General features: G+C 44.9%; 2 protein-coding genes across 4 annotated transcripts in view; both read left to right on the top strand.

Moving 5' to 3' along the window:
• LOC116944135 (RNA-binding Raly-like protein) overlaps nucleotides 1–4,258 on the top strand; it is a 137,371-nt gene extending 133,113 nt beyond the window's left edge. For all 3 annotated transcript variants that reach the window (XM_032957594.2, XM_032957593.2, XM_032957592.2), the window contains one exon: nucleotides 667–4,258. The gene's annotated coding sequence lies outside the window, so the exon portion shown is untranslated. The remainder of the gene's footprint in view (nucleotides 1–666) is intronic.
• Nucleotides 4,259–5,752: 1,494 nt separating this feature from the next.
• LOC116944037 (b(0,+)-type amino acid transporter 1-like) overlaps nucleotides 5,753–27,651 on the top strand; it is a 28,881-nt gene continuing 6,982 nt past the window's right edge. The window contains exons 1-3 of the mRNA XM_076068292.1: nucleotides 5,753–6,743; nucleotides 15,432–15,652; nucleotides 19,713–19,844. Of these exons, the coding sequence (XP_075924407.1) occupies nucleotides 6,214–6,743; nucleotides 15,432–15,652; nucleotides 19,713–19,844 (883 nt within the window). The 5' untranslated portion in view covers nucleotides 5,753–6,213. The remainder of the gene's footprint in view (nucleotides 6,744–15,431; nucleotides 15,653–19,712; nucleotides 19,845–27,651) is intronic.

Here is a 27,651-nt window from a genome sequence, read left to right on the forward strand (position 1 = left end):
TCGGGTTCTTCCAGTGTAGATGCAATGTCTACTTGCCTATTGTCGTAGGTGGTGGTGCTGATGCTGGCGGTGTATTCAGCCAAACGTTACATCAAGGTGTATTGTGCTGAAGAGTAGTGTGATGTTCTTTCGAATTATTTTTGGATGGAATGGGTTCTCATCTCTGACGCAAACCTAAACCTCGACCAGAAAATATTTAAAAATGTGGCCGGGGGGGGGGAGGAACCCAACCACAGACCTTTAATAGAGTATCAGTGGCATCATGAGCCCAAATATTGACACATATGCAGGTCACTATGATCACTGCTATGTTGCGTGGCATTTCTAGCTGTCAACTTGTAAAGATGCCACGCAAATTTACCAGCTGTCATACGCATTACTTTTTCAATAAAATAAACGGAGATGTAAATTCAAATATGACCTTTGTGAATACGCGTATTAGTATTATGCATCCGTGTAAAGTTAAAGTCTAATTTGGGGAGCACATGTATGTAAATTAAAGTTGTTGCCACATTGCTTGCCATGGACTTCGCACTGACAATCATGTTTTCTTTTTATATTTCAATCACACACACACACCCCTAACAGTTGTTGAGTCTAGAAAAAAGGGGGGTGGGCATTGGCACTTGTTGGCACAATTTAATGAATGTGAAATTATTTCCTTAGGTGAAAATGAATCATAACAGATGTGCATCGGAGACACCGGCAGAAGTCGCGAAATGAAGAGGAAGGATCTTCTGCATAATTGCAGACCAAATTGATTTTGTTCACGAGCTCCAGTCATCCACATACACAGTGCCAACATTTTACAAATCCTCATTATTACACCGCTCAGCGATAAGGTGACAGTGTCATTATGACTACTGAGAATTTGTTTTAATTGGGATATCTGAGAAAGAGCTGTGCTAGAGCTGTGATATATATATTTACGGTTCAGATTTCATTATGCAGCTCGTACATTCTTGCAAGGTATCACGATTCTGAGCTAATTGATACTCGCATTTGTATTTTTGCTCTCCACCTGTTTGTGTTTTGGCATTTCTACAAAGAGCTTAGTTTGTGGTTTTGTAAGGGGTTGTTGGGCTTCGTAAATGGACGGAACAATTTTTTTTGTCAATCGCATGCTGATTCACACCGATGATTTAACATTCTACCTGTGTTTTACCCATTTGTCGTCAAGGTCCCCCTTATTTATTGTCAATATGTTTTACAGTTGTTTGGCTTGATGATATTTATTTGGTCGCATGGACGAGCGAAGGAGTCATTTTGCTTTGCGCCCAGCACGGCGCCGTGAATAACAGTGCTGTAAGACACGTGTTCGCGTCGCGTCGACACCGCATCCCCACCCGCTGCTTCATCCCACCCCGGTGTTGTCTTTTGATGGTAGTGACAAAACGAAGGCAATGTCCCTGCGGAATTCAAAAAAATCTATTTACACTTGAGTGTATAATTAGGCGTGGTGTTTACCGTGCGGTGTGTTTGCAGAGTGTCAGTTTTGAGTGATTCAAGGCCACCATTTACAGTTAAATTGTCTGCATTTAAGCCAAACGCTAGGCAGATTTGGTCTCTTTATCCGGGCTGTGGGACATGAATTTATCTCGATTATTACCGAAAGGAAACACCGGGGGGAAACGGCGAGAATGCAGAGAATATTGCATTTCTCTCGCGAAACTGGTGTCAAAATCAGGGTTTCTCAAAGATGCAGCTGTTATAAAAGAGAGAAAAAAAGCCTAAAATACCGTGAATAAAGTTATTTTTAAAAAAAGACTACCTATATAATTTATGGAATATGATTATTGTACATAACTCCCGAATCATCTCCATATAGTGCTGTACAAATAAGAGCTTATTACTCATACTTTGCTTCATTTTCGATGTAATGTCCATTCATCGGTCCAACGCGGTTCTTGCTGTTCTCATCGGATCGTACGCTCATGCGTCCAAGCTTCGGCTTCTTTTCTTCTTCTTCTTCTTGGCTCATTAAATAATGGGGGGGGCGGGTGGGGGGGCTTGCGGCGCTGCATCGGCGCTCTCGCCCGCCGCACAAAGCAAAAATCTTGGAACCCTTCGCGAGCGAGCGGACTTCGCGGCAGCGGCGAAGGAACGACTTTTTGTCATTTTTTTTTTGGGCTAGGCAATGTTTCGTGCGCTGGCAAAAAAAAAAATATTGCGAGGCGCACTTTATATATATAGCCCCTAGATTCATATAATATCTGCCCAAAGGCACAATACGAGTAGAAAACCTCGAATTTGTTTCCTCTACCAGTTTTGATTCTGTGCTTTCCTTTGTTGAGTGAGATTGATCGTGTTCCCAGACCGCCGTGTATATACGTGCATTGTTATACGCGGCAATTGCCACGTCGTGCAGAGTAAGAGATGAAGTAACATTGAATCGTGACGTGCATTACAAGATGTTTTTTTTCAAAATGCTTTTGATCTTTAATGGCCCCGCTTGTCATCATTTTGTTTTTTTTGGTGTTGTGTGGCTTTGTGAGGTTTTTTTTTAGATAAACACAAACAACACTTAATTAGCAAATTCAGCTTTTTGTCTAATTCTGTATTCTAAGTATGTGCGCGTGTCTGTGTTAAACTGTACAGTGTGTCGTGTGCCTCTATTCGCAACGAAGCTTCAGTGTGCTGCAAATGCCTTCATAATTCAGGATGGGAAACCAGTCAACTTCCTCAGACGTAGCGCAGACACAGTCGGTCTTTCCCATGTCAACCAGTCTAAAGGTGTGTGAGTGTGAGAGTATAATTCTTGAGATATGGGGAGCGGTAGTGGAGCGGTTAGCGCTACGCTGCGCTACGAAACTGGTGACCCGAGTTCGATTCCCGCTCACGGCCAACACCAGTGACGATTATCTTAACCGGTCCTGGGTCTCCCCTAGGTCGACTCAGCCTCAAATGTGTATCTGGTGCGGTGTGTCAACATCGCCACTGGGGAGACAAAGGCGGTCGGGCGTGGTGGTGGCCACCCACCCTCTCGTGTACCGTGCCGGCCTTCATAGGTGCTCGCTAACAGCACTTGCCCCAACAGTCTGTTACAGGCGACACGTGGGGATTAAAAAAATGCTTGAGATCCAATCTGCCAGTGAATGGCGAAGATTGACTGTGTTTGGCCGTACATACTTAGTTACCTATCCCTGTTCTAAACCATTACTTGTCAACGTGGCTCTGTTCTATCTGTTAATTACACCCAGTCACATGGTTTATGTTTTTACAAGGCCAGCCATTTCAAGGACTGATCTATTGCAATTATACAAACTGTCTAAGCGAGAGAAATAATCAATTCACGGTACTTTACCTCGCCATTATATGTTTTATGTTTATTTTATATAAACTCAAAAGTGTTTAATTTTTTGGCAGTGATTTGAAAATTAACAGATTATCGAGCATGTAAGGGGATTGTGTGGCGCAAAAGCAGGCCACATGCGGAAGTCAACTCAAGGGAATACATGCAGTATGCACATGGAACGCAGACACAATGCCTTCAAACCGAGCTGTTGCTCACTGAAATAGGTTATGTGGTTTAATCCTGACTGATTCTGTGCATGCTTAGATTTAAAGAACACACTAAACAATGTGAGAGTCAATTTGGAGGCATCTGAGTGCAATTACGATAATGAAATTCGATAAAACAACCCAAATTCCCTTGTTTCGATTAATTAATTAACATCGATTTTGTTTTGTTCGCTCACAATAGATACATCGACTTGTGCATGTAAGAATCAATGTGTATTAAATGTGTATGCTCAGCATGCTTGTGTGCAGCGAACCCAGCGACCCCGGTTTGATTTGCTGGCCAGGGATATCTGAACTCCCCCCCCCCACCACTTCACCGACCCACATGGTGAAGTATGGTGAAAGCGTGCCCACGACAAGGCATGGGGAGGCCTTTATCCACAATTGGATTACAAAGGACTCATACAAAAAAATATTATAATTAATTTATATATTGTATGTAATGGGTTCAAGTGACCTCTGTGTCCACTCGGGGCCACTGAATATCACCACAATTAAAATAACATTTCTCGAGAATAATTGCGATCACGGATTGCGATGATTCAACGAATTCTCGGAGGATGGGAGGTTGCCTCGCTAGATCGTAAATCATTAACACGTCTGCTGCATTGTAAAGCCTGCACTGGGTCATCCTACAGGAGGAATGGAGCCACATTGTCTGATTAGCTAAAGTACAGATTTTGTTTTTGGAAAAAAAAATGCTTGTTCATATTGTAATTAAAGTATATTAATAAAATGTGTTGTGTGAGCGCTTTACTTAATTCACTGGACTATTTGTTAAGTCTCTATAATGCAAACAATCAGGAAAGTCTCACTGCCTGTCTGAGGCATGTTGGTGTGCCATAAAGAAGAACCACTGCTCAAAACGACACCTATTACAAACGTCTTTTGACTTAGAAGGGAGTGTTATTGACTAATGTGTTTGTCATTTGTGCGAGCACACCAACTGCCAATGTAGTATCACCAGATAACTAAGGCTTATATAACAATAATATATTCTATAATATAGGTTTTTTTTTGGGTTAGATCCCGTAAAGAAATAAATGTGTCGTTAAACCCGCCACCACCCAACACAGCCAATTTAGCAAGGTTTGTCACATAAACAGAACATGAAAATTCGTTACTGTTACAGCGCACCGGTGTGTTGGAGAATAAAGTTAAATTTATTTACAATCTGAGTATGACGTTTCGCCAGTTATTGGCATGTTCTGCTTACGTGACAAACTTGACTAAATTGCCTGTGTCGGGTGGTATCGGGCTTGACACATTTATATATTTACGCGATCTAAACCAAAAAAAACTGTATTATGGATGATATTGGTCGTGAAAGCCTAAGTGTTAAAATTACATAAATTACTTTTTCAGCAGGATCCTGCAAGGGATTGATTAGCCCATTCGAGCGATGAGTGTCTGGCATGTGGAAGGAAACCAGAGTGCCCAGAGAAAACCCAGGCATACGAGGAGAGTGACACTTAGCACTTCCATATCCTTGCCAACTTTGTTAATGCCAATGAAAACAACACGTAGAAATCGCCACGGTCTCTCATCCAAATGAGAACCAAGCTCAACCCTGCATAGCCAAAGAGATCCGACATGGCCGGTCACAATTTATGTCGGTTTGACTGCAATGTAAATCGCGTTGTCATGTAGTAGAGCGAGAACGCAAAACTACAGTAAGGAGCAAGTGCAAAGCTCAATTCTGAGACAAATTAGGGAACCTCGTCCTTCCAAATAATTGCCAAGAGCGGCTTTGGTTCCGACGGTCGAATTATTATCAGTACTCTTTGTAAGCACTGCATTTCAGCAGACTCGGTAATGGCAGAGCGTAAAAAAAATGACATTTGCCGTGCCTCATTTGGCTAATTGGAATGCAAGTTCACTGTGCACCGTAGCAGCAGCTACACTTTAATTGCTGAGCGTTTATTGCAGGCGTCCCTTAAATAATCATCTTAGCTTGCGTTGATCGACACAGGCCGAACAGGGCCTTGGCTAGCAAAGAGCTGGCCATGGCAAACGAAAAATTTAACAAAAATCGGCATCAACACTGCTTGCTGTCGGTCAGTATGGGCATTGGGGAGGGAGAGGTTACTGGCCGAGAAGTGGCGGTCTCTACCTGCCAGCCGTGGGGGGAGGAAGATGGGACGAAGTACACCACGATAAGAGCACTGCCCCTGCAAAACGCTTATATTTTAACCCCACGTTGCTCATTGCACAAGCAGGTTGCCAGCCACTGCGGCGCGATGCCACAGTGCTATTTAAACGCCAAGCGTTATGCTTAAGGTTTGTTGGTTACAGTAGAAATGCGAGTGCTTTTCCGCGGCACCTTGAGGCCAAAACGTCACATTTAGTTGTGAGTGTATTAAGCGTTCATTTGGGGGGGGGGGGGGGGGGGGGAAATAGCCTCCTTGCCCAAGTGAGGATTTCGGCCGCGCTCCTCTGTGTTGAGCTCTTGGTGCAAATATTACATCCCTACAATTTAACATATCGACATGTGTATTTTAAAAAAAGCATGCTCAATTTATATTGTTGGCATAACAAGAAACATTAAACGAGACAACAAATAGGGCGAGTACAAAAAAAAACCGACCGAAACAAATCAAAGACTAAATAAAAGTTTGACAAATCGTCAGACAACAAAGGCGATCGTGAGAGCGCGTGCACCATCCCCCCCCCCCCCCCCCCGCGTTGAACATGAAGAGGAGGCAAGTCTGTACGGTGCCCAAGTCGGCCGACTCTAGCCCCAAGGAGGAAGGCGGCGACGGCCACGATGCCAGCGGTGGCGTCCGACTCGCGCGCACGATCGGCTTCGCCACGGGCGTCAACGTGCTGGTGGGCAGCATGGTGGGCTCGGGCATCTTCGTGTCGCCCGGCGGCGTCCTCCGTTTCGTCGGCGGTGACCCCAGCTCGGCGCTCCTCGTGTGGGCCGGCTGCGGGCTGCTCTCCCTCCTGGGTGCCCTCTGCTACGCCGAGCTGGGCGCTGCGGTGCCCACGACGGGTGGCGAGTACGCGTACGTCCGGCGCGCGTTCGGCGCTCCGCTCGCGTTCCTCTTCGCGTGGACGTCCGTGGCGCTGCTGCGGCCGGCCATGAACTCGGCCGTGGCGCTCACGTTCGCCGAGTACGTCCTGCGACCGCTCTTCCATGGCTGCCCCGCGCCGCCCGCAATCGTCAAGTGCCTGGCCATCGCTTCGCTGCTGGTCGTGGGCATCCTCAACTGCGTCAGGTCGGCGGCTCGTGAACAGCAACAGCGACAACGCAGCGAGGCACTTGTCCGCGCGCGTGTGTGTGTGTGCCCTGACCGTTCGGCCGGCGCAGTAGTTGCGCGCGGCTGTAAACCGTTCCCGATATCTGTCTCTATCTCGGTGGCCCGCTGCGGGTCCGATATGCGACGCATTCACCGTTTGATCAATGATCTAATTTCCATAAATTTGCATGCGTCGTCTGTGAACGTCGACTGCAGTGGCAGCCAAGATAAATGTGGCTAAGCTAAATCTGTAGCAGCACTCATTTTAACGGGCGAAACTTTATAGCCCTTCGTAGTGATAACGCGAATTAAGGTAGCTCCCCGTAAGTGCATTTAAATTACCCTTAAACCCAGGAAGACATCGACAATTCTCAGGAGTCACGTTCGTGGGGGGGTGGGTCCTACCTTGGTTTGTCTCACCAAATCCCTTCCCAATATTTCGTGTGTTTGTCGGAGGCAACCAGAGTATTTAGAACCCGCGCGTGCGATAGCAAAGCGCTCAGAAATGTTGCACAGATACGGTCAGGAACCCACCTGTTGTGCTGCCTTCTGCCGGCCACCACATTGCCCTGCAAGTTCAGTATCACACACACAAATTCAACAGATTATTATTCCCACAATCAACCAAGGTCCTACAATATAATCGCTTAGTTTATTGACATCACTTACTGGAAATCAGTCGCCTCCTCATCACTCTTCGACCGCAAATGCCATGATCACCGATACCGTGACGTTCAATAATTAATTCTTCCTCCCAATTTGAAGACGACTGACTGCAGATCACAACAACTCACTCAATCAGCCACCCACTCACTCACCCCACTGCAGGTCACAACAACACCTCACTCACCCACTCACTCACTCACCACACTGCAGGTCACAACAACTCACTCACTCACCCACCCACTCACTCACCACACTGCAGATCACAACAACACCTCACCCACCCACTCATTCACCACACTGCAGGTCACAACAACACCTCACCCACTCACTCACTCACCACACTGCAGGTCACAACAACTCACCCACTCACTCACCACACTGCAGGTCACAACAACACACTCACTCACCCACCCACTCACTCACCACACTGCAGGTCACAACAACACCTCACCCATCCACTCACTCACCACACTGCAGGTCACGACAACTCACCCACCCACTACCTCACTCACCACACTGCAGGTCACAACAACTCACTCACCCACCCAATCACTCACCACACTGCAGGTCACAACAACTCACTCACCCACCCACTCACTCACCACACTGCAGGTCACAACAACACCTCACCCACCCACTCATTCACCACACTGCAGGTCACAACAACATCTCACTCACCCACTCACTCACCACACTGCAGGTCACGACAACTCACTCACCCACCCACTCACTCACCACACTGCAGCACACAACAACTCACTCACTCACTCACCCACTCAATCACCACACTGCAGGTCACAACAAAACCTCACCCACCCACTCACTCACCACACTGCAGGTCACAACAAACACACTCACTCACCCACCCACTCACTCACCACACTGCAGGTCACAACAACACACTCACTCACCCACTCACTCACCACACTACAGGTCACGACAACTCACCCACTCACTCACCACACTGCCGGTCACAACAACTCACTCACCCACCCACTCACTCACCACACTGCAGGTCACAACAACTCACCCACCCACCCTCTCACTCACCACTCTGCAGGTTACTTGAACTCACCCACTCACTCACCATACTGCAGGTCACAATAACTCACTAACTCACCCAACTCACTCACCACACTGCAGGTCACAACAACTCACTCACTCACCCACCCACTCACTCACCACACTGCAGGTCACAACAACATCTCACTCACTCACCACACTGCAGGTCACAACAACACACTCACCCACTCACTCACTCACCACACTGCATGTCACAACAACTCACTCACTCACCCACCCACACACCACACTGCATGTCACAACAACTCACTCACCCACCCACTCACTCACCACACTGCATGTCACAACAACACACTCACTCACCCACCCACTCACTCACCACACTGCAGCTCACAACAACTCACTCACCCACTCACTCACCACACTACAGGTCACAACAACTCACTCACCCACCCACTCACCACACTGCAGGTCACAACAACTCACTCACCCACTCACTCACTCACCACACTGCACGTCACAACAACTCACTCACCCACCCACTCACTCACCACACTGCAGGTCACAACAACTCACTCACCCACTCACCACACTGCAGGTCACAACAACACACTCACTCACTCACCCACTCACTCACCACACTACAGGTCACAACAACTCACTCACCCACCCACTCACCACACTGCAGGTCACAACAACTCACTCACCCACTCACTCACTCACCACACTGCACGTCACGTAAACTCACTCACTCACCACACTGCAAGTCACAACAACTCACTCACTCACCACACTGCATGTCACAACAACTCACTCACCCACTCACTCACTCACCACACTGCAGGTCACAACAACTCACTCACCCACCCACTCAGTCACCACAATGCAGGTCACAACAACTCACTCACTCACCCACCCACTCACTCACCATACTGCAGGTCACAACAACTCACTCACCCACTCACTCACCACACTGCAGGTCACAACAACTCACTCACTCACTCACCACACTGCAGGTCACAACAACTCACTCACTAACTCACCCACTCACTCACTCACCACACTGCAGGTCACAACAACTCACTCACCCACTCACTCACCATACTGCAGGTCACAACAACTCACTCACCCACCCACTCACTCACCACACTGCAGGTCACAACAACTCACTCACCCACCCACTCACCATACTGCAGGTCACAACAACTCACTCACCCACTCACTCACCACACTGCAGGTCACAACAACACACTCACTCACTCACCACACTGCACGTCACGACACTTCTTCTCTTTCTTTCTTCTCATTGCTCGACGTTGGGATTCCCCCCCCCCCAATCGTTTCTTTGCCTAACCTTTCTCAATTCAATAAACCCATTACGCCTTACCTACCACGCGTTTAATCGTGCTGTTTGTTGCTGGCTCCTTGCCATTTCGGTCCAATAGGCCTGGACTCAGCCACCGTAATTCATGCAATGCATTTAACTGCACCAGCTTGACCACCAGTTATTGTTTCACCTCCGATGAGCACGGTTGGCCACGTGCAGGTGCGACAGAATTTTAAAATGGGTACAGAAGCGATGCCGCAAATGTATTTGCATTCCATAACTGCCTCCAGGAGGAACGTCTCTCTCTCTGTCTTTGTTTATTTCTAGCAATGGTTCTTCTCAACCCAGCTTTAGCATGCCCCGTGTTCGGGGGGGGGGGGGCTTACAAAGTTTTTCAAGAGAGAGATCTTATTTATGCGATTGTGCGTGTGTCACAGAGACGCTTTCGGAATCGGGAAGCGCTCCTCTGCGATGACAAAGCTAAGCCAGTGCCAAATGGAAATGTACTTCTCCAGGTTATTGGTAAAAAAAAAATCATCCTTTCTCTTTCCACCGTCAATATGAATAGGCTCGCAAGAAAAGGTTAGCAAAGCAGAGCGTGGTGGGGCTGCGTTTGTTAGAAGGCCCTGAAGGAGGTTGTCGTACACGCGGAAACCCGTCCACCACGTGCATAAAATGTTGCTCAATTGCGTTTGCGATGGTGCACAGCTGGGAACGCCGCACGCATTAGAGCACTGCCTATTGCTCAGAGGCACACACATAAACACACGCGCGCTGGTCAGCTGGGTTTGCTTGTGACATGGGCAGGATTTTCAAAAATAGCGAGAGAAAAAAACTATAATAAATTAACAAAGGTGAAATAAATTGTTTGTCTCCAAATACGAAACGTATGACCCACCAACACGACTGTGAATGCTGTAATAAACAAGCAAAGAACGATGTTAAATGAAACATTTAAGAAAATAATCCATCAAGGTTTAGCAAACTGGATCAAGGCCGAGGCAATGTCGTTACTTGTTTTGCTTATAAGTAGTTCCAGAATTCACCGTCACGACTAGCCAAAAAACACTTGTTCCTCCTAAATGAATATGAACAAAAATCTTATTTGGAATTGCCAACTCAAACTTTTAAACCTCATGAGCTGTTTTAGTGGATCAGCCCTTGTTTTCAAGATAGTTGTCAATCAACATTTAATTGGATTCTTCTTTGGAGTGTGTGGCATTTCACAAACCCCCTGTTGTCACGAGTCTCCACGTTGATTTTTACTTTTCCATTTTCACCGGGTATTGCCAATTCAAATGCAAATGAGATATTGACACGTTGCAAAGCACCTGTTGAATAATAAAATGGATCCCATGAGCATACACGAAAGCTCAAGTCAAAGCTCTCCTGTTATTGGAATTAAGGCACGGGTAAACATGGATATGAATATTTCATGTTTATTTTTCCAAACTGGAGAAATACTTTAATAAGACTGCCAAAATCGTATTGCTTTAAGATATCCTCTAACCTGTTATGGAATTACTTTCATATTATATTCGATGTATTTAATGAAAGGCTCAAGTCCCCTTATACAAAAAATTGTATTTTAATTAATTGTGTGTACAAGGCTCAAGTACTGTAATTGTAACATTGCTATCTGAACGTAGATATAATAATAATGTTTATTTAGCCCCTGAAAATCCACCGCCGGATGTAGGTTTCCACACTCTTCATCTCCATTGTGGAGGCTGTTTGACCATACTTCACCACTCTGGTCAGTGCACATTGATGAAGCGGGATTCAGGACTGGTTTTCTCACCGCTGATGTTAGCCATGGCTGGGAATCAAACTTAGGTCACGGGGTTTATAGGGCAGTGTCTTGACCACAAAGCCGCATTGTTTATCATACATTTGCATAATAATTTCCTTGGCGTATAAATTCACCCATTAACAAATGCAAATTGTGTATTTATTTAAATACAGGCACCAGGTTGTTCAACGCAATTGCCAGCAGCAGCCACAATAAATCCACTGCTGGATGAAGGCCTCCTCAAGCCATTGCCACCTCTAGCAGTCCTGCAATGTAACGATCCACCTAGCACCTGCAAACAAACCAATATCATCGTTCCATTTCTGTGCCAGATGTGCCCCTCGGATAGATACTCTGCGATATAATATTGCATTTAAATTGCAACGGAGCCATGGGAGTGAAGCGCCGTTAACTGATAAAGGGGGACGGAGCATTACGGGAAGGGCTCTATATCCAGATGATGGGCAGGAGAGAGCAATGCTCCAACTTGACGATAAATCGTGCCTAACTGGTGCATTACACAGAGCAGGGGATTATCTTCCCACTGGCAAAAAAATATATATTCTAATGGCTCTTTGGGTTTAGAAATGTCAGCCTCTACTACCACCAGCCTACCCTAATCCCGACCGGGTCAAGGCTGTCATGCGGTCAACATCACTCAGCCTTGCTTCTTCCCATTCCGTGCCGCAAGTCCAAAACCCGCTCTTATATCTACTGTCGTCATATTTCCCATCGCAATGTCGCCACCGATCTCTTACTTTAATCCATTCAATTGTTTCGTCTTCGCTCTGCTCTAAACATGGGCCGATTGCCTAAAGCATTGCCCTCCTGCACAAGTGTTCTGTTATCTAAGGCGGTGACAACGAATAAGGTGGTGATTTTATTTAATTTTATACCCCAGCTGTTCCATTCATGCAGCATTTACACCCAAAGTCGGCATGCCAGGCCGTTATGGACAGAAACATTCGTGCTATTTTCTAAATTTAATACAGTAGTCTCTACCATGTGAAACCTTTGCTCGTTTTCAGTTTCTCAGGTGTGCGACCTTGATGCCGCCGTGAGTGACAGAATACAGAAATACGACCGTGAGCCAGCCTGTTATGGGCATCTATTTGAGTCGTGTTTCTCATATCACCCGACTGTGATGAGTCGAGCCCAAGATTTTAATCAATTTCACGATATTGCTGCAGATTACTGCAGCATGAACGTGCATCGACTGATCGCAAGAAATACATAGCTCGACTCAAGGCCATAGCCATGGAGTCAACATTGGGGGGGACCAAATCTTCCAGGGGGTCTGGGGGTCCCCCCCCAGAATTTTTTTTATAAATTTGAAAACGAATTTCCTGCCTCAAATATTTAAAATTCACTAACACATGGCATTGCCTTTATTTATTTATTTTTTACAATAATGTCTAATAGTGTTATTGTATTTACATTGCTCTGTTTTTTTTTCTTTAATACCTTTTCTTGTTTCATTGTATGTAATGGCAGAGATTAGGGATTCATAAAGTACAACCATGACTACATTTTGAGCATTTTTGAATATTGGGGGGGGGGGGATGTGTGTCCCCCCCCCCAATATATATTTTAATTACGACCTTGGCTCTACTGATGAGGCACGTGTGTATACATGAGCACATTGACCAGGCAATCTCAAATATTCCCTCTGTTGACATTAATGCCAAGGGCGTCTCAACATGTTTGAATGCTAAATGAAGGCACTGGATCGCGTGCAGTATGTTCACACGCACACAAAGAAAACTATTCCCCGATAGTCGTGTATCCTGTTGGGGCAAGTGCGGTCAGCGGGCACCTGTTCACCGCACGAAGAGGAGGCTGGTGTCGCTAGCAACACCCCCCGCCGGCCGTTTTTGTCTCCCCCTCTGCCGATGTTTTCACGTTGCAACTAGGTACAAATTTTTAGCCCGAGTCCACTTAGAGGAGTCTCAGGGCCGGTTCAGAAACTCGTCGGCGATGCTGGCCGTGGAGCGGTACACCGAGCTTCGGTCAACGTGTTTGGAGCGCAGTAGCGCGGATCACCGTGCTCAGACGTCACCATGTGCCCTTTCGAGTGACGCGGGCGAGCACAGGTAAATGTCATCAAATATTTGTTTACATCAGAATATTTATTCATACCGGAGGAATCCGATGAGCTGTGAAGATTTTTTGACACACGGTGGCTGAGTCGACCAGTTGAATATCAGGCTTACCGACCCCCACCCCACTTCCCCGCCCCCACTGAAACTCGGAAGGTCGACAAAGTCCAGATTTCGAAAACTGAATCGTCACGAGTGGTGAATGCGGTCAGGAGTCAAGCTCGAGTTTACTGGAAATGTCAAGCAGTGCTCTGCTCATCACATCCCCCATCGTTCACCGCGAGCGCAACGGCGACGCGCGTGAACCCTGCGAGGTGCCTGACAAGCTGCTCAAGGACTTGACAATGTGATTCAGTGCTCGCGAAGAATGTCTCATGAAGATCAAGCAATCACAGCAAAGAACGTCCTCGCGCAACTTCCTTTGATCTAATTAATAACGCGTCGCTTGCAATCACGTTTCCTTGTGCGATTTAAAACAATTTGTGTTTAACTGGAATTGTTAATAATTTGGTGCAATACAAAAAAAACACGTAGGCATTGGGAAACATTAGGCAGCTGGATTGGTGACGTGCATATTTCACATATTTACCGTCAGTGTGCTCGGGTGCTGCTTGCTCTCCATGTTCATGAATCGTGGCAATAAAACGACTTAAATGTGTAGGCTTGTGACACGACAGCTCTTCATTTATTAAAAATATATATTCTTATGGCCAAGATACATGCGTCGGATAACGCATCTGGCAATAGTTTCAAGACTATTCATGCATATTAGTTCCTAATGTTACATTGAATACAATGAAGCAAACAAAAGTGTGTGAGACCTAGACTTTTTTTTCTATAAAAAAAACTGTATGAGATGGCATAGAAGCTGTATGAAATGGCATAAATATATATTTTATATAAATGGCATAAAAATCTAATCTGGAGTTATATCACATTTCAAATCATGCCAATTCATCACTGGTGTGAAGTAGGCGGGGAGCAGGGGGTATCGGGTGGGTGTTAGTGATCTGTTTCAGTCGTTACATGCCAATTAATCGTGCGTTGGAAACTATTCTCTCTCATAAGAAAGGTTTTTGGGTTAGATCGCGTTATTTATAAATGTGTCGTAACCCTCCAACACCCGACGCGGCCAAACAGTAAAAAATGTGTCACGTTTACAAAAGACAAATAGTTCACTACTTTAGCCCACCGGTGTGTTGAAGAGTGATTCAACATAATTTAAAATTTTTGAGTACGACGTTTCGCTGGTAATTACATCCAGCATCATCGGGCAATTTGACAAAACGGTGAAGCCCTCCACTTGCTCCCGGTCTTAAATAGAGCAGCAGGGTGACGTCATCAAATCTCTGCACAGGTTGGGTTAAATGATGACGTCATCCTGCTGCTCTATTTAAGACCGGGAGCAATTGGAGGGCTTCACTATTCTGGCAAATTGCCCGATTATGCTGGATGTAATTACTGCCGAAACGTTGTATTAAAAAAATTGAAAATGATGTTGATTCACTCTTCAACACACCCGTGGGCTAAAGTAGTGAACTATTTGTCTTTTGTAAACGTGACACATTCTTTACTGTTTGGCCGTGTCGGGTGGTCAAAGGGTTACGACACATTTATAAATAACGCGATCTAACCCAACAACCTTTATCATGAATAATATTGGTCGCGAAAGCCTACGTGTATTCTCTCTCAGTCGACGCGACTCTTCACCGCCGACGCTTGCCCCCCATCCCCGCTCCCACTCCCCCACCCCTGTGCAGCATGAAGTGGGCAATGCGAGCCCTGGACGTGCTGACGCTGCTCAAGATGCTGGCGCTGGCCATCGTCAGCGTGGGCGGCCTGGTGCTGCTGGCCAGCGGTCGCACGCACAACCCGCTGGGCTCGTTCGCCGGCGCGCCGCCAAGCCCCGCGCAGATCGGAGAGTCCTTTTACCAGGGACTGTGGGCGTACGGCGGATGGAACGCTCTCAACTATGCCACAGGTCCGCAGACGTCATTGTTTTGGGGTAGTAAACACTTATGGGGGGGCGGGGGGTGTAAAGACACAGTCGATGTACAAAAACACAAATGTAAACACTATAGGTAATGATTATGGTGGTTAAACAATTAGAGGTAAAACGGGTATTGTTTTTCGAATTCAATTCCAAAGGAATTTCAGGTTTGAATGCACCAGTTGGCACGTGCGTGCGGACGTACAAACCGCAGGCACGGCGCGTGTGATTCTGATTGGTCAGTGGCAGTTATCTACAAGCAACAGCGGCAGGCCTAAGTCAACGCGTGCTAAATTTGTTCTTGGTTTCTCAGTTAAAGCGTGAAGGTAGGGTGGCCCTGAAATATATTGTTCAAGGCACTTCTGGTCGAGGGGCCTCCACAAGAAGGATCTCTGGAGGATAATTGGTCTACTCATCCTTGCTGACCACACGTGCTGCAAGAGGTGGGCACACTCACACTTAAGACGTAACGTGCCAATCGACTGCAGTGTACCGAATTATGCTGCTGGGTGGAGAGAGATGAGAGGGCTAATTCTTAAAAATGGGTTACTGGTATTATAGAGCAATACACTAACTCCAATACGATTGCTCGAATAATACAGTGCATTACGGTCGTCATGAGCATCACGTGGAATAGCAGAAAAACACCCCCAAAGCATAATGTTTCCACCTCCATGTTTGACGGTGGGGATGGTGTTCTTGGGGTCATAAGCAGCATTCCTCCTCCTCCAAACACGGCGAGTTGAGTTGATGGCAAAGAGCTCCATTTTGGTCTCATCTGACCACAACACTTTCACCCAGTTGTCCTCTGAATCATTCAGATGTTCATTGGCAAACTTCAGACGGGCATGTATATGTGATTTTTTGAGCAGGGGGACCTTGCGGGCGCTGCAGGATTTCAGTCCTTTACGGCGTAGTGTGTTACCAATTGTTTTCTCGGTGACTATGGTCCCAGCTGCCTTGAGATCATTAACAAGATCCTTCCGTGTAGTTCTGGGCTGATTCCTCACCGTTCTCATGATCATTGCAACTCCACGAGGTGAGATCTTGCATGGAGCCCCAGGCCGAGGGAGATTGACAGTTCTTTTGTGTTTCTTCCATTTGCGAATAATCGCACCAACTGTTGTCACCTTCTCACCAAGCTGCTTGGCAATGGTCTTGTAGCCCATTCCAGCCTTGTGTAGGTCTACAATCTTGTCCCTGACATCCTTGGAGAGCTCTTTGGTCTTGGCCATGGTGGAGAGTTTGGAATCTGATTGATTGATTGCTTCTGTGGACAGGTGTCTTTTATACAGGTAACAAGCTGAGATTAGGAGCACTCCCTTTTAGAGTGTGCTCCTAATCTCAGCTCGTTACCTGTATAAAATACACCTGGGAGCCAGAAATTATAGACTGATAATTTCTTTGTCAGTGGGCAAACGTACAACATCAGCAGGGGATCAAATACTTTTTTCCCTCAATGTAGCTCGAAATCAAAGCCAGATCACTGGCTTAGTTGAACTAATTGCTGTGGCAATGTGCCTCCACACATATCGCGTATTGTGCCCACATGCACACAGACTACAGATTTCATGCAGCACACACATATACACACACAGCACAGTGCCTGCAAGATAAATGAGCCACCAACTCTGTATCAATCCCTTACATATACTAGCAAATATTAAAAAAAATGTGGTGACAAACTTATCATTGTGATGATAATTATAAGCGCACACAGGCGACTATCTGTACAGTATATACTTGTATTGTATATAATAGCTGTATTTTTCCATTGTGATTGATGTGTAATGACAGGGTGACACCTGCTGGCCGGGAAAGGGAAGCACGGGTACGGGCACGGTTAGAGTAACAACCAATCAGAGAGGGAGGTGTATCTGGGGCAAAGGTAATGGGTGGGGCTAGCCGAGATACTCCGGGAACCTGCTGGAAGGTTCCACGAGAGGGCGTGGCCGGAGGCGGGGCCTAGCCACGCCTGGGGGGATATAAGGGGGAACGGACCCGGGGCTCGGGGCTCGTGTGTGGGGTCCTGGGTCCCGGCTGCGTCGCTGCTCGCCGTCATCTCTCTCCGTCGTCCGGCCACGTGGAAGATCTCCTGCGGGGTTTCCATCGCCGTCATCGTCACGCCGCCAGCCAGCGGCGTGGCCGAGTGAGGGCGGTGGGACCACGCCGAGTGATCGGCTGTGTGTAGCCAGTAGAGACGTTAATATCTAAGTGTTGTGCTCAGAGTGAGGAAGAATAAGTGTTGGCCTGTGTTGTGCTCAGAGTGAGACTTAAAAGAAGTACCCTCTACACGACGTGTCGCAGAAGTCGCTCATTACAGATGTATTAGGGCAGGGCTTATAAAAATTGGCACTAGTATAATTAAACTGCGTCATACTGCTGTTAAAATAATCTCTGCCTCGAGTTTCTTGGCTGGCTACTGGCTGGGCGCCTCTCCATCCCAACAATAACTCTGTTGTCGTGAGTTGCATCGGGTTACTTCCACCAAAATTAGCTGGGTAAGTGGCTAAACTGGATTTCCTGTGTAACAAATGAACTTTGAATGGAATTGAAACGGCGGAATAAATTCAGAAGACGTATAATAGGTAGTAACATCACAGAATTGGTGAACTGTATACACAAGTATTAACCGGTTCATTTAAAATTGCTCTAACTTTTCAATTTGTGCTCCTATTAATGTCATTCTTTTGCCAGAATTGTCTTTAAATCCTAGAGAATATAAAAAACTCACAATACCTATTATATTGGCTTTTTATTACTTAAAAAAATGAGATTTCTCTGAGTAGAACGAGTACTGCATTGTGAGAAGAGTGTGAAATTGACAGCCTTATCTTATTTCCCATTGCAGAGCAATTGGTTATCTGCTAGCGATAGATATGTATACACGTTGAAACTTGACATTTTGGACACCTCGCGCGTGTAAGTGTACCTGCATGTGACGCGGAAGTATCTCGCAGCTCGTATTAATTCACCATTCGACGTGATTCTAAGCCATGAGATACACAGCGAAGAAAGCCCTTTCGTCGGCCTTGGCCACTGGAAGCACTGCAAGCTTCGGGCTTCCCTATTTAAAATTCGACAGGTGGGAGTGGAGGACGGTAGATCAAATCGTTCCATCATCTGCTCGCCAATTATCGTGGTGAATGAGCCCGAGCGTGCGTCACCCCGAGCTCAGAAACGCGTGGCTCATCTTCCCCAGCAAGCAAGCGGACAAATGACGGGACACCCTCATTTTTCATTGTTGTGCTCCTATTTGTAATCTTGTAATCGTCGGTAATTTGAAGAAGAAAAAAATTGTCGGGTTTTGGGACTTTTTTGCTGGCGCACGACGACCTTGTTGAATGTCACGGAATCTTTAAAATGGAATGAAGAGGAGACCCTGTCGCTGCTCTAATATTGTACCAAGGCAATACTGGCAAAATGTGAGCCTGAACCATCCCCAAACCTTGCAATCTGCCACCGAGGTGGCTAATCGACAAACTCCCACTCCCCCCCCATGACCCATTCATGTGTTCAAGCTACAATTTACTCCCGTTGAACATTAAACCGCAGGAGTCTATATGAGGCTGCGTGGCCAATCACTTTCACGTATTTCTGTTTAACTCGGGTCTTCCAGAGCAATCAAGCTCGTCCCATAAGGAATCGATTACGAGTTTACCATTACAGGCTGTTTCATTGATCTAGACCCTTGTTGCCATGATTACTCGCGCGTTGCGCAAGCGGCCGCACGCTACCCTCGTCCGCACAGCTCGCTCGGCGCTTTGGCCTTAAGTGACAAGCGATTGAGGTCGACAGGGGACATGCCTGTGGGCCGTGAGCTACGCTAAAGCTGCCCGTACGTAAACAATGCACGAGGGCAAACCTTGCGAGGCAAAATAAGCACAGTTTCCCTCTTTACGTTTATATATATTAAAAAAATGTATCTCCAGCATCAGAATTTTTGGGAAAACACGGCGACACACTTTGCTACTTCGTCGTAACGTTTGTTACGCATGAGGTGGAAAGTAAATAAAACGCATCGTGATGAGCGGTGATGTCACATTTCCAGAGGAGCTCAAGGATGTGCACAAGAACATCACGCGCTGCATCGTGGTGGCAGTGCCCCTGGTAACTGCATTCTACGTGCTGGTGAACATCTCATACATGACCGTCTTGACTCCGAAGGAGATCATATCTTCAGGTCAGTGCAAGCCCGCTTCCTGTGTTGAATTAGAATTTCAGCAGCATGCCGTGCACCACCCCACTCCTTTCACCTACCACAATATGTTATTTTCTTCACTGTCGCCTCTGATTAATGTCAAGATTATATAATTTTGTGTGCGTGTGTTTTTGTGAGGTCAGTGCATTGTTAAACATATTTGTACATTTCCAGACCAGGTAAGCAATGTGGTTTCTAAATGCAGTATATATATATTTGATCTTGCTTATATATTTACTAGGGCTTAGTGCACTGCACTTTGAACCCGGGGACCTGCGTATGATTTGTGGACATGGCCAACATCGCCAGTGTCAAGCGATATCTGAACCAGTCCGGGTAACCATCTTCACCAACCCACGATGACCAGTGTACGGTCAACAAAAAAACCAATGACCAATGACCTTGCGTGGGGAGGCTATCGTGGAAAAGTTGATTGACAAACGGCTGTATTATTATTTATTCACTCATCCGTGCAAAGGTAGAATAATGTACATGGGGCACAGTCGCATACCTTATTGTACGTAAAACGCACTTTTTTATCTAGATATTAATTCACATTCACTTCCAAAATATCTAATTTTGTTGAGGAATGTCCTAATGGAATACACAGATATTTGAAAACCTCACAGGATCCTTCAGCACAGCGCGTTGAAACATTGTTAATGTGACTTTCCACGGAGAGAGTAGAGTTTACGTGTGAATGTGCAGTCCTTTTGTCAATCCACTACGGCATGAGGGCCTCCCCACGCCCTGCAAGTCATGGGGGTTATTTGATCAGAATTCATCACGCCGGTCAGTGGGCTTGGTGCATGCGGTCACCCATCCAAGCGATCTCCAGCTTCAACCCCCTGTTTAGCCTCTGAGCTCTGATGGGATCTGGTATATTCTGGGTGATTTGGTAATGGGCTATACTTGTATATCTGGGACGTTCTTTAATTGTAAAACTAAAAGCATAATAACGTGTACGGCGAAAGAGTAGTGATACGCGCTGCCTCTATGGTATATTTTTTTGTAATGAAAAAACGAAAAAGCACTTAATTGTTTGGTTGCTGACGACCATCATAAACGGAGCATAGCAATTCACGTTGAACAGAAACAGCTGAATAAGGCTCAGCGGGGAATTAGGTATCCCACCCAGGTCAGGAACACGACCTTCAGTCCTTCAGTCTTAAGACACCTGTACAGACAGGTGCAGCATTCAAGGCCACCGACACAGCCAGACAGATTGAGCAACGTGCGTTTTAACTGCCTTTACTGCCTTCGAATTATTACCCACACGTATGTCCTCGCCAGCCGCCGGCCCGAGGCTGCCCGGGGCCACTATCAGCGGTTGGCAGATGTTATGTTATGTCCTCATAATAAACGTTTTTTGGGTTAGATCGCGTTATTTATAAATGTGTCGTAGCCCTCCACCACCCGACACGGCCAAGCAGTAAAAAATGTGTCACGTTTACAAAAGACAAATAGTTCACTACTTCAGCCCACCGGTGTGTTGAAGAGTAAATTGGCTTCACTATTCTGGCAAATTGTCCGATGATGCTGGATGTAATTACGAGCGAAACGTCGTACTAAAAAAATGTAAATGATGTTGAATAACTCAACACACCGGTGGGCTAAAGTAGTGAACTATTTGTCTTTTGTAAACGTGACACACTTTTTGCTGTTTGGCCGTGTCGGGTGGTGGAAGGTTATGACACATTTATAAATAACGCGATCTAACCCAAAAACGGTTATTATGAATAATATTGGTCGCGAAAGCCTACGTGTTATGTTACGTACAACAAACGTCTTTCGCACCGTACGTAGCCAACCGTGATTTGCTTGGCTTTTCAGTCTGAAAACTCAAGCCAGTGTCACGTAAGCACGGCAACACAATTATAGTTAGTGACACAGGCGAGGAATAACAATGCACGTGCGCTATGCTCGTTTTTTTCTTCCATTTTAGGTCTCTGCTGCTGCATTGTTGTTGGTTTTTTGCTCATTGGGACACTTTCAAGAGGAAGCCTATTACTGCACAAAGACGTCACATGACAGCGAAAGGGTTGTGTTACCATGCTGTCTCGACAGCGTTATTATTACGTGGTAGGTTTACTCAGTAGCAATAATTTAAGGATGCTCTGCACTTATATAGATGGCATAGCTTGCCCTGTCACATCAGTTTGTTCCCATTACCTCTTTAAAATTAGCAAGAAAACACCGAAGGCATATAGACAACGAGTTTGGTTTATTTAATTTCAAGACTTTCACTGGATATTACTCACTTTATAAACTTTATACACGTCCCAATTACCTGATGCTACGTAGCTCAGTCGTCATTGCAAGAACATTGTTTTTGTAGCACTTTACTTACGATTACATTCCCATGAACATGTTATATTTATGACATTGTTTCACTGTCAAATATTACGGTTAAAGTAATATAACGCTAAACATAAAATAATTATTTTTGTTTGTGCAACATTTTTTCATATTTTTTTACGTGCAATCTTATTTCTCCAAATTAACCAAGCTTGGCTTATGCTTTAAAAATATATATTGTACTCTTTGGTTTTTTCGGTATAGTCACTTATAAATAAGAAATAATAAAATAACATGATAGCGTACGACGTTTCGGTTGCAACACAAGCAGCCATCATCAGGTACAGAAGAGCTAAATTTACGAGAGAGGGGAAACACATAACCCCAGATGTATACACAGACACCCAAGTAGGGGGAACTAACACAGATACAACAGGGGACACAGAGAGTGAAGCATACCAGACAAAGAGGGTTTAGCAACATTTTGGAAACCATGTAAAGCAACACAGACGGTCGGTCAAAACACAATTAACGCATAGTCCGGTTGATCATGCTATTTCAAAGATTGCTAAATTGCAAGTTAAGTATGAAACTCAAAATACAGACCGCACACACACACAGACATCCAAGTAGAGCGAACCAGCACAGAGACAAGCACACAGTAAAGTCGCCTTAAATAGGCAGAGAAGGTAAGGCTGAGAGACAATGGGACAAAATTAGCATGAGGTATGCATGGAGCAAAGGGGGCGCGGCAGCACCCACTCGGAAGCAACAAGGCCCACACACAGGCAGAGACAGCACAGAGACACAAATCCAAGCCAAGACACAAAGGCAGATACACAAGCAGACAACATGCATACCTCATGCTAATTTTGTCTCATTGTCTCTCAGCCTTACCTTCTCTGCCTATTTAAGGCGACTTTACTGTGTGCTTGTCTCTGTGCTGGTTCGCTCTACTTTGATGTCTGTGTGTGTGTGTGCGGTCTGAATTTTGAGTTTCATACTTAACTTGCAATTTAGCAATCTTTGAAATAGCGTGATCAACCGGACTATGCGTTAATTGTGTTTTGACCGACCGTCTGTGTTGCTTTATATGGTTTCCAAATTTTGCTAAACCCTGTTTGTCTGGTATGCTTCTCTCTCTGTGTCCCCTGTTGTATCTGTGTTAGTTCCCCCTACTTGGGTGTCTGTATATACATCTGAGGTTATGTGTTTCCCCTCTCTCATAAATTTAGCTCTTCTGTACCTGATGATGGCTGATTGTGTTGCAACCGAAACGTCGTACGCTATTATGTTATTTCATTATTTCTTATTTATACGTGACTTTACCGAAAAAACAAAAAGAGCAATTCCTGCAGTCACGAAAGCTTCAAATCAAGTCTATATATATATTGTGTTTCCTAATCAAATTTCTGCTGCACAATTCAGTGAATTAATCATCATTAACATCAGCCATAGTCAATCCACGACTGGATGAAGGCCTCCCCAAGCCACCGCCATCTTTCACGACTCTGTGATGCAGCAATCCACCTAAGCGCCTGCTAACGATCCTCTCAGACGCGTTCCACTGCTCGGTTGCTTATTCTTTATTGTTGTTGAGCATGAGTCATCATTCATTCGAGCAACGTGTCCTGGCCAAGCCCGGCTACTTCCCAAAACAATTTGAATTATGCCATTGAGCTGCGAATTTTCTCTAATCCATGTGTTCCTCTTTCTCTTTCTCAACGTAATTACGAGCGTGCGTCTCCACATGCCTATTTGGGCAATTTTCAGTGTAACCTTAACAAGCGTGTTTCTGAACTACATGAAAGAGCAGGAAGGACACTGAAGTGGTTTAATATTGGGGTCCCTATGGTTAATTGCTGAAAATATTTAATGACTCCTAAGAATGCACCCACTTGTAATGGTATCATTGTTTTTTACGTGTATTTTGATTGAAGGAGCAATGTCCCATTAAAAATTGTTTCATCGGACACCTCTCACATGCCAAACATAAACGCGTATTGCATTCTAAACTTTAAAAAAGCTAAACTAAAACATTTACATACAAAACAGTTTGAGCATGGTGTGCAGTTTAAGAAGCAGTTTTAGAACATAAAAAACTATGTTCATTTGTTTATTTTGAGTCCTAAATCTATACATGTTGGAACATCATTAGACCTCCTTTGCCAGTACCAAAGTGTAATAATAGGGTTTTTCCCCTTTTTTTTCTGGCAACAAAACTGAAACCTTTTTACAAGGATTCATGTCTGCATTAACGACAATACCTGCAGTCAAAATGCAAACAAACAACATACTATGATAATATATGCATTGTCCTTGAAACTGATTGGTCCACACCAAGGGACGGCTTTCTTTTGAGCCTCGACCCAATCGGTGCTCGACCAGATGACACCAAAAGGCATACAGCTGTTTGGTGTCATCTGGTCGAGCACCAATTGGGTCCGAGGCTCAATAGAAAGCCGTCCCTTGGTGTGGACCAATCAGTTTCAAGGACAATGCATATATTATCATAGTATGTTTTTTGTTTGCATTTTGACTGCAGGTATTGTGGTTAATGCAGACATGAATCCTCGTAAAAAAAGGTTTCAGTTTTGTTGCCAGAAAAAAGGGGAAAAACCCTATTATTACATGTTGGAACATTTTGATGACTGCTTCCAGCTTGAAAAAAAACTACCGATGCAATTCGATATCACATTATATGTGTTATGGCCAGAGTGACAATGGGAAAAGCTTCACTTCAGTAGCACATTGATCATATACACCGTGCTTGGCAGTTCCACAGTTTGATTGATATTTCTTAATGGACATGCACATCATACTAAGTAGGTATGTATGTTGAACTTCGTTCGTACCGTACATAGCCAACCATGCTAATCCGAAGTGTGTGGGAAGGACAACAAACTAAACACAAAAATCAGTTCTGAAGAAATTCGTTTTCAATCTAGATGATGATTTGAAACTGCATAGCTCCAGTGGCTTCCTCATATCGGAAGGAAGAGCGTTCCAGACGACAGTAGAAGCGCACCTGAAAGTGCACATTGCAGTGACCGTCTTTTTTCGGTGAGTAGCCAAAAGCCGCTGTGAGGATAACACGAGTTTGCGTGATGGTTTATGCCCCTTGACAAGATCAGCAATGTATTGTGGTTCAAAAGCAAAGGATTGCGGTAGAGCACATTAGCACGCAACTCCCGTCCTTGCGGCCACACAACGGTTAATATACAGCACTCAAGATAGTCTAAATCCATTACTTACCTTCACACAAGATACCAATGCCTTGTATTAACAAGGCTACTGTGATAATTACTGTTGGAACTGCAATAATATACGTGTTATGTTAATTGGCTGCTGTTGATGGCTGGACTTAAGTGGGCCACGCAGAATGGAAGATGCTAAGAAGATTCCCTTAAACTTATGAATGAATGCACTCGTGCTCACCTTCCACATGCCATAACGCCATATTAGCAGCTGTACAGAGTAAGTAAATAGCAATCAAGCAACAGGGTCTCTTCTGTGTAATGGGGCATTGCTTAGTCTCATGGGCCAAGTAAACATTATTTTTCTATCGCAGTTATTTGAAAATGTTGAGTACAAACGTTATCATCCACTTTAGGGAATTCATAATATTGTGTTGGCAGATTTGTTACCATGGATTTTTTTATTTGCCAGTTAGCCCATCCCTAACATGGGGGGGGGGGGAGGTTGTCAGAGTTTGATTATCTACTGGTTAATTTGTTTAAAAACAGTTTTAAGATGCTTGCTTAGTTGACATACAAATCAAGTTATCCGTTGAGCTTAGCCATAGTTTAATCAATAATATACTTTCCATAATTTCCATGGATCGTCTCTGAACGTCAACTGCAGTGGCAACCAAGATGAATGTGGCTAAAATAAATCTGTCGTCACACGAATTTTAACGAGCGAAACTTTACAGCCCTTTGTAGTGATAACACGAATTAAGGTAGCTCCCCATCCGTGCATTTAAATTACCATTAAAACCATCAAATTCTCATTACAATGGTCATTTTAATTCTAAAGTATTCCTGTGAAATTGCTGTTGTTTAAACATCTCATGGGATCCTTATAAATTATTGCATTTCAAAAGGGTGCAATAAAAGCATTTATTTTTTCATGTTGCAAGATGCAAGGAGGAATAGATCATTTACATGCCCAAATAAAATTCACAGAAATGCACAATGCTCGAATAAAAGAGGTTATCAGCGTGGTGATTTAATTAGCAAGCCTTTGAGCTGGGCTTTTTGTTTATGGAATTCATTCCATTTCAATTTAGCAAATACCATAATATGTGATTTACTATGGTTCCACGTTGCTTTAAAACATTTCACATTTTAAATTACTCTCAGCAGGAAACTAAAATCGGGTCGAAGCTAAAAGGATTACTATATTTTGGCGTTATGAGGTTTGTATCTCCGTACAATTGTTTCCATTTCAAATTTCCTTTATTCACTTGATTTTTACTGGAAATATTAATGCTCCACTACCCGTCACCAATGTATTTATTTAAACAAAAATGTGTTTTTCTTTAAAATTACTCCTTGTTCTCACACTTTCCATGAGCGACAAGCGAGTTTAAATTGTGGCAGATTCTCAGAGATTCCAGCAACATTACTCACAACTCTTGTTACCCAGATACATTTATACCAGTCAAATCACATAATACCCACAATGGATTATCGAACTCTAAGACCAATTAACCATAGTGTCAGCAAAGGGCCTTGCAAGGTCAAACAGCTGTATTACAGTCACGATTCTGACAATCCAGGTTTACCTTGCTTCATGTGGTTTCAGTTTGTGCGTTTTTACATACATGCGGTCAACCAGTTTCTACCTAAAATTCGCTATATGCGGTTTGAATTCGCTCATATGCGGCTATGCGGTCGAATGTGGGATAACATTGTTGGTGTGGACTGTATGCGCCACTCGGCAGGCAGCTGTCTCGCGTGGTGCATTGTGGGTTGGGTGACCGTGGGCTCCGTACTATGCGATTTCACTTTTAAAAGCATTTACGGCCTAAAGCGAGAGAAGCCTGCGTAGCAGTAGCCACAGTACACGTGGGACTGTATACAAAGCGGCCTCAAACATTCACTATTTGGAGCTCATAATTTCTCTATACTCATGTCTCCCTTGAAAATGTGAAAATGACTCTGAGTAATAACTTCGCATGCGAGTTGTGAAATGGCATTAAGTTAAACTGATGTATGACGGAGTGCTCTGATGCGTTCCATGTTGTGCCGCGCATCATTCGGCACAAAGTCTGGCGTTTCTTCGCACACGCTGGGAGCTTCTTCAGGAACTGAATTAAGTTAATCTTCACGTGCCGGGAGCTTCTTCAGGAACTGAATTAAGTTAATCTTCACGTGCTGGGAGCTTCTTCAGGAACTGAATTAAGTTAATTTTCACGTGCTGGGAGCTTCTTCAGGAACTGAATTAAGTTAATTTTCATGTGCTGGGAGCTTCTTCAGGAACTGAA

Source organism: Petromyzon marinus, chromosome 20 (genome assembly GCF_048934315.1).
Source record: "Petromyzon marinus isolate PM22_M1 ecotype Great Lakes invasive population chromosome 20, UKy_Petmar_22M1.pri1.0, whole genome shotgun sequence".
NCBI classification, from domain to species: domain Eukaryota; kingdom Metazoa; phylum Chordata; class Hyperoartia; order Petromyzontiformes; family Petromyzontidae; genus Petromyzon; species Petromyzon marinus.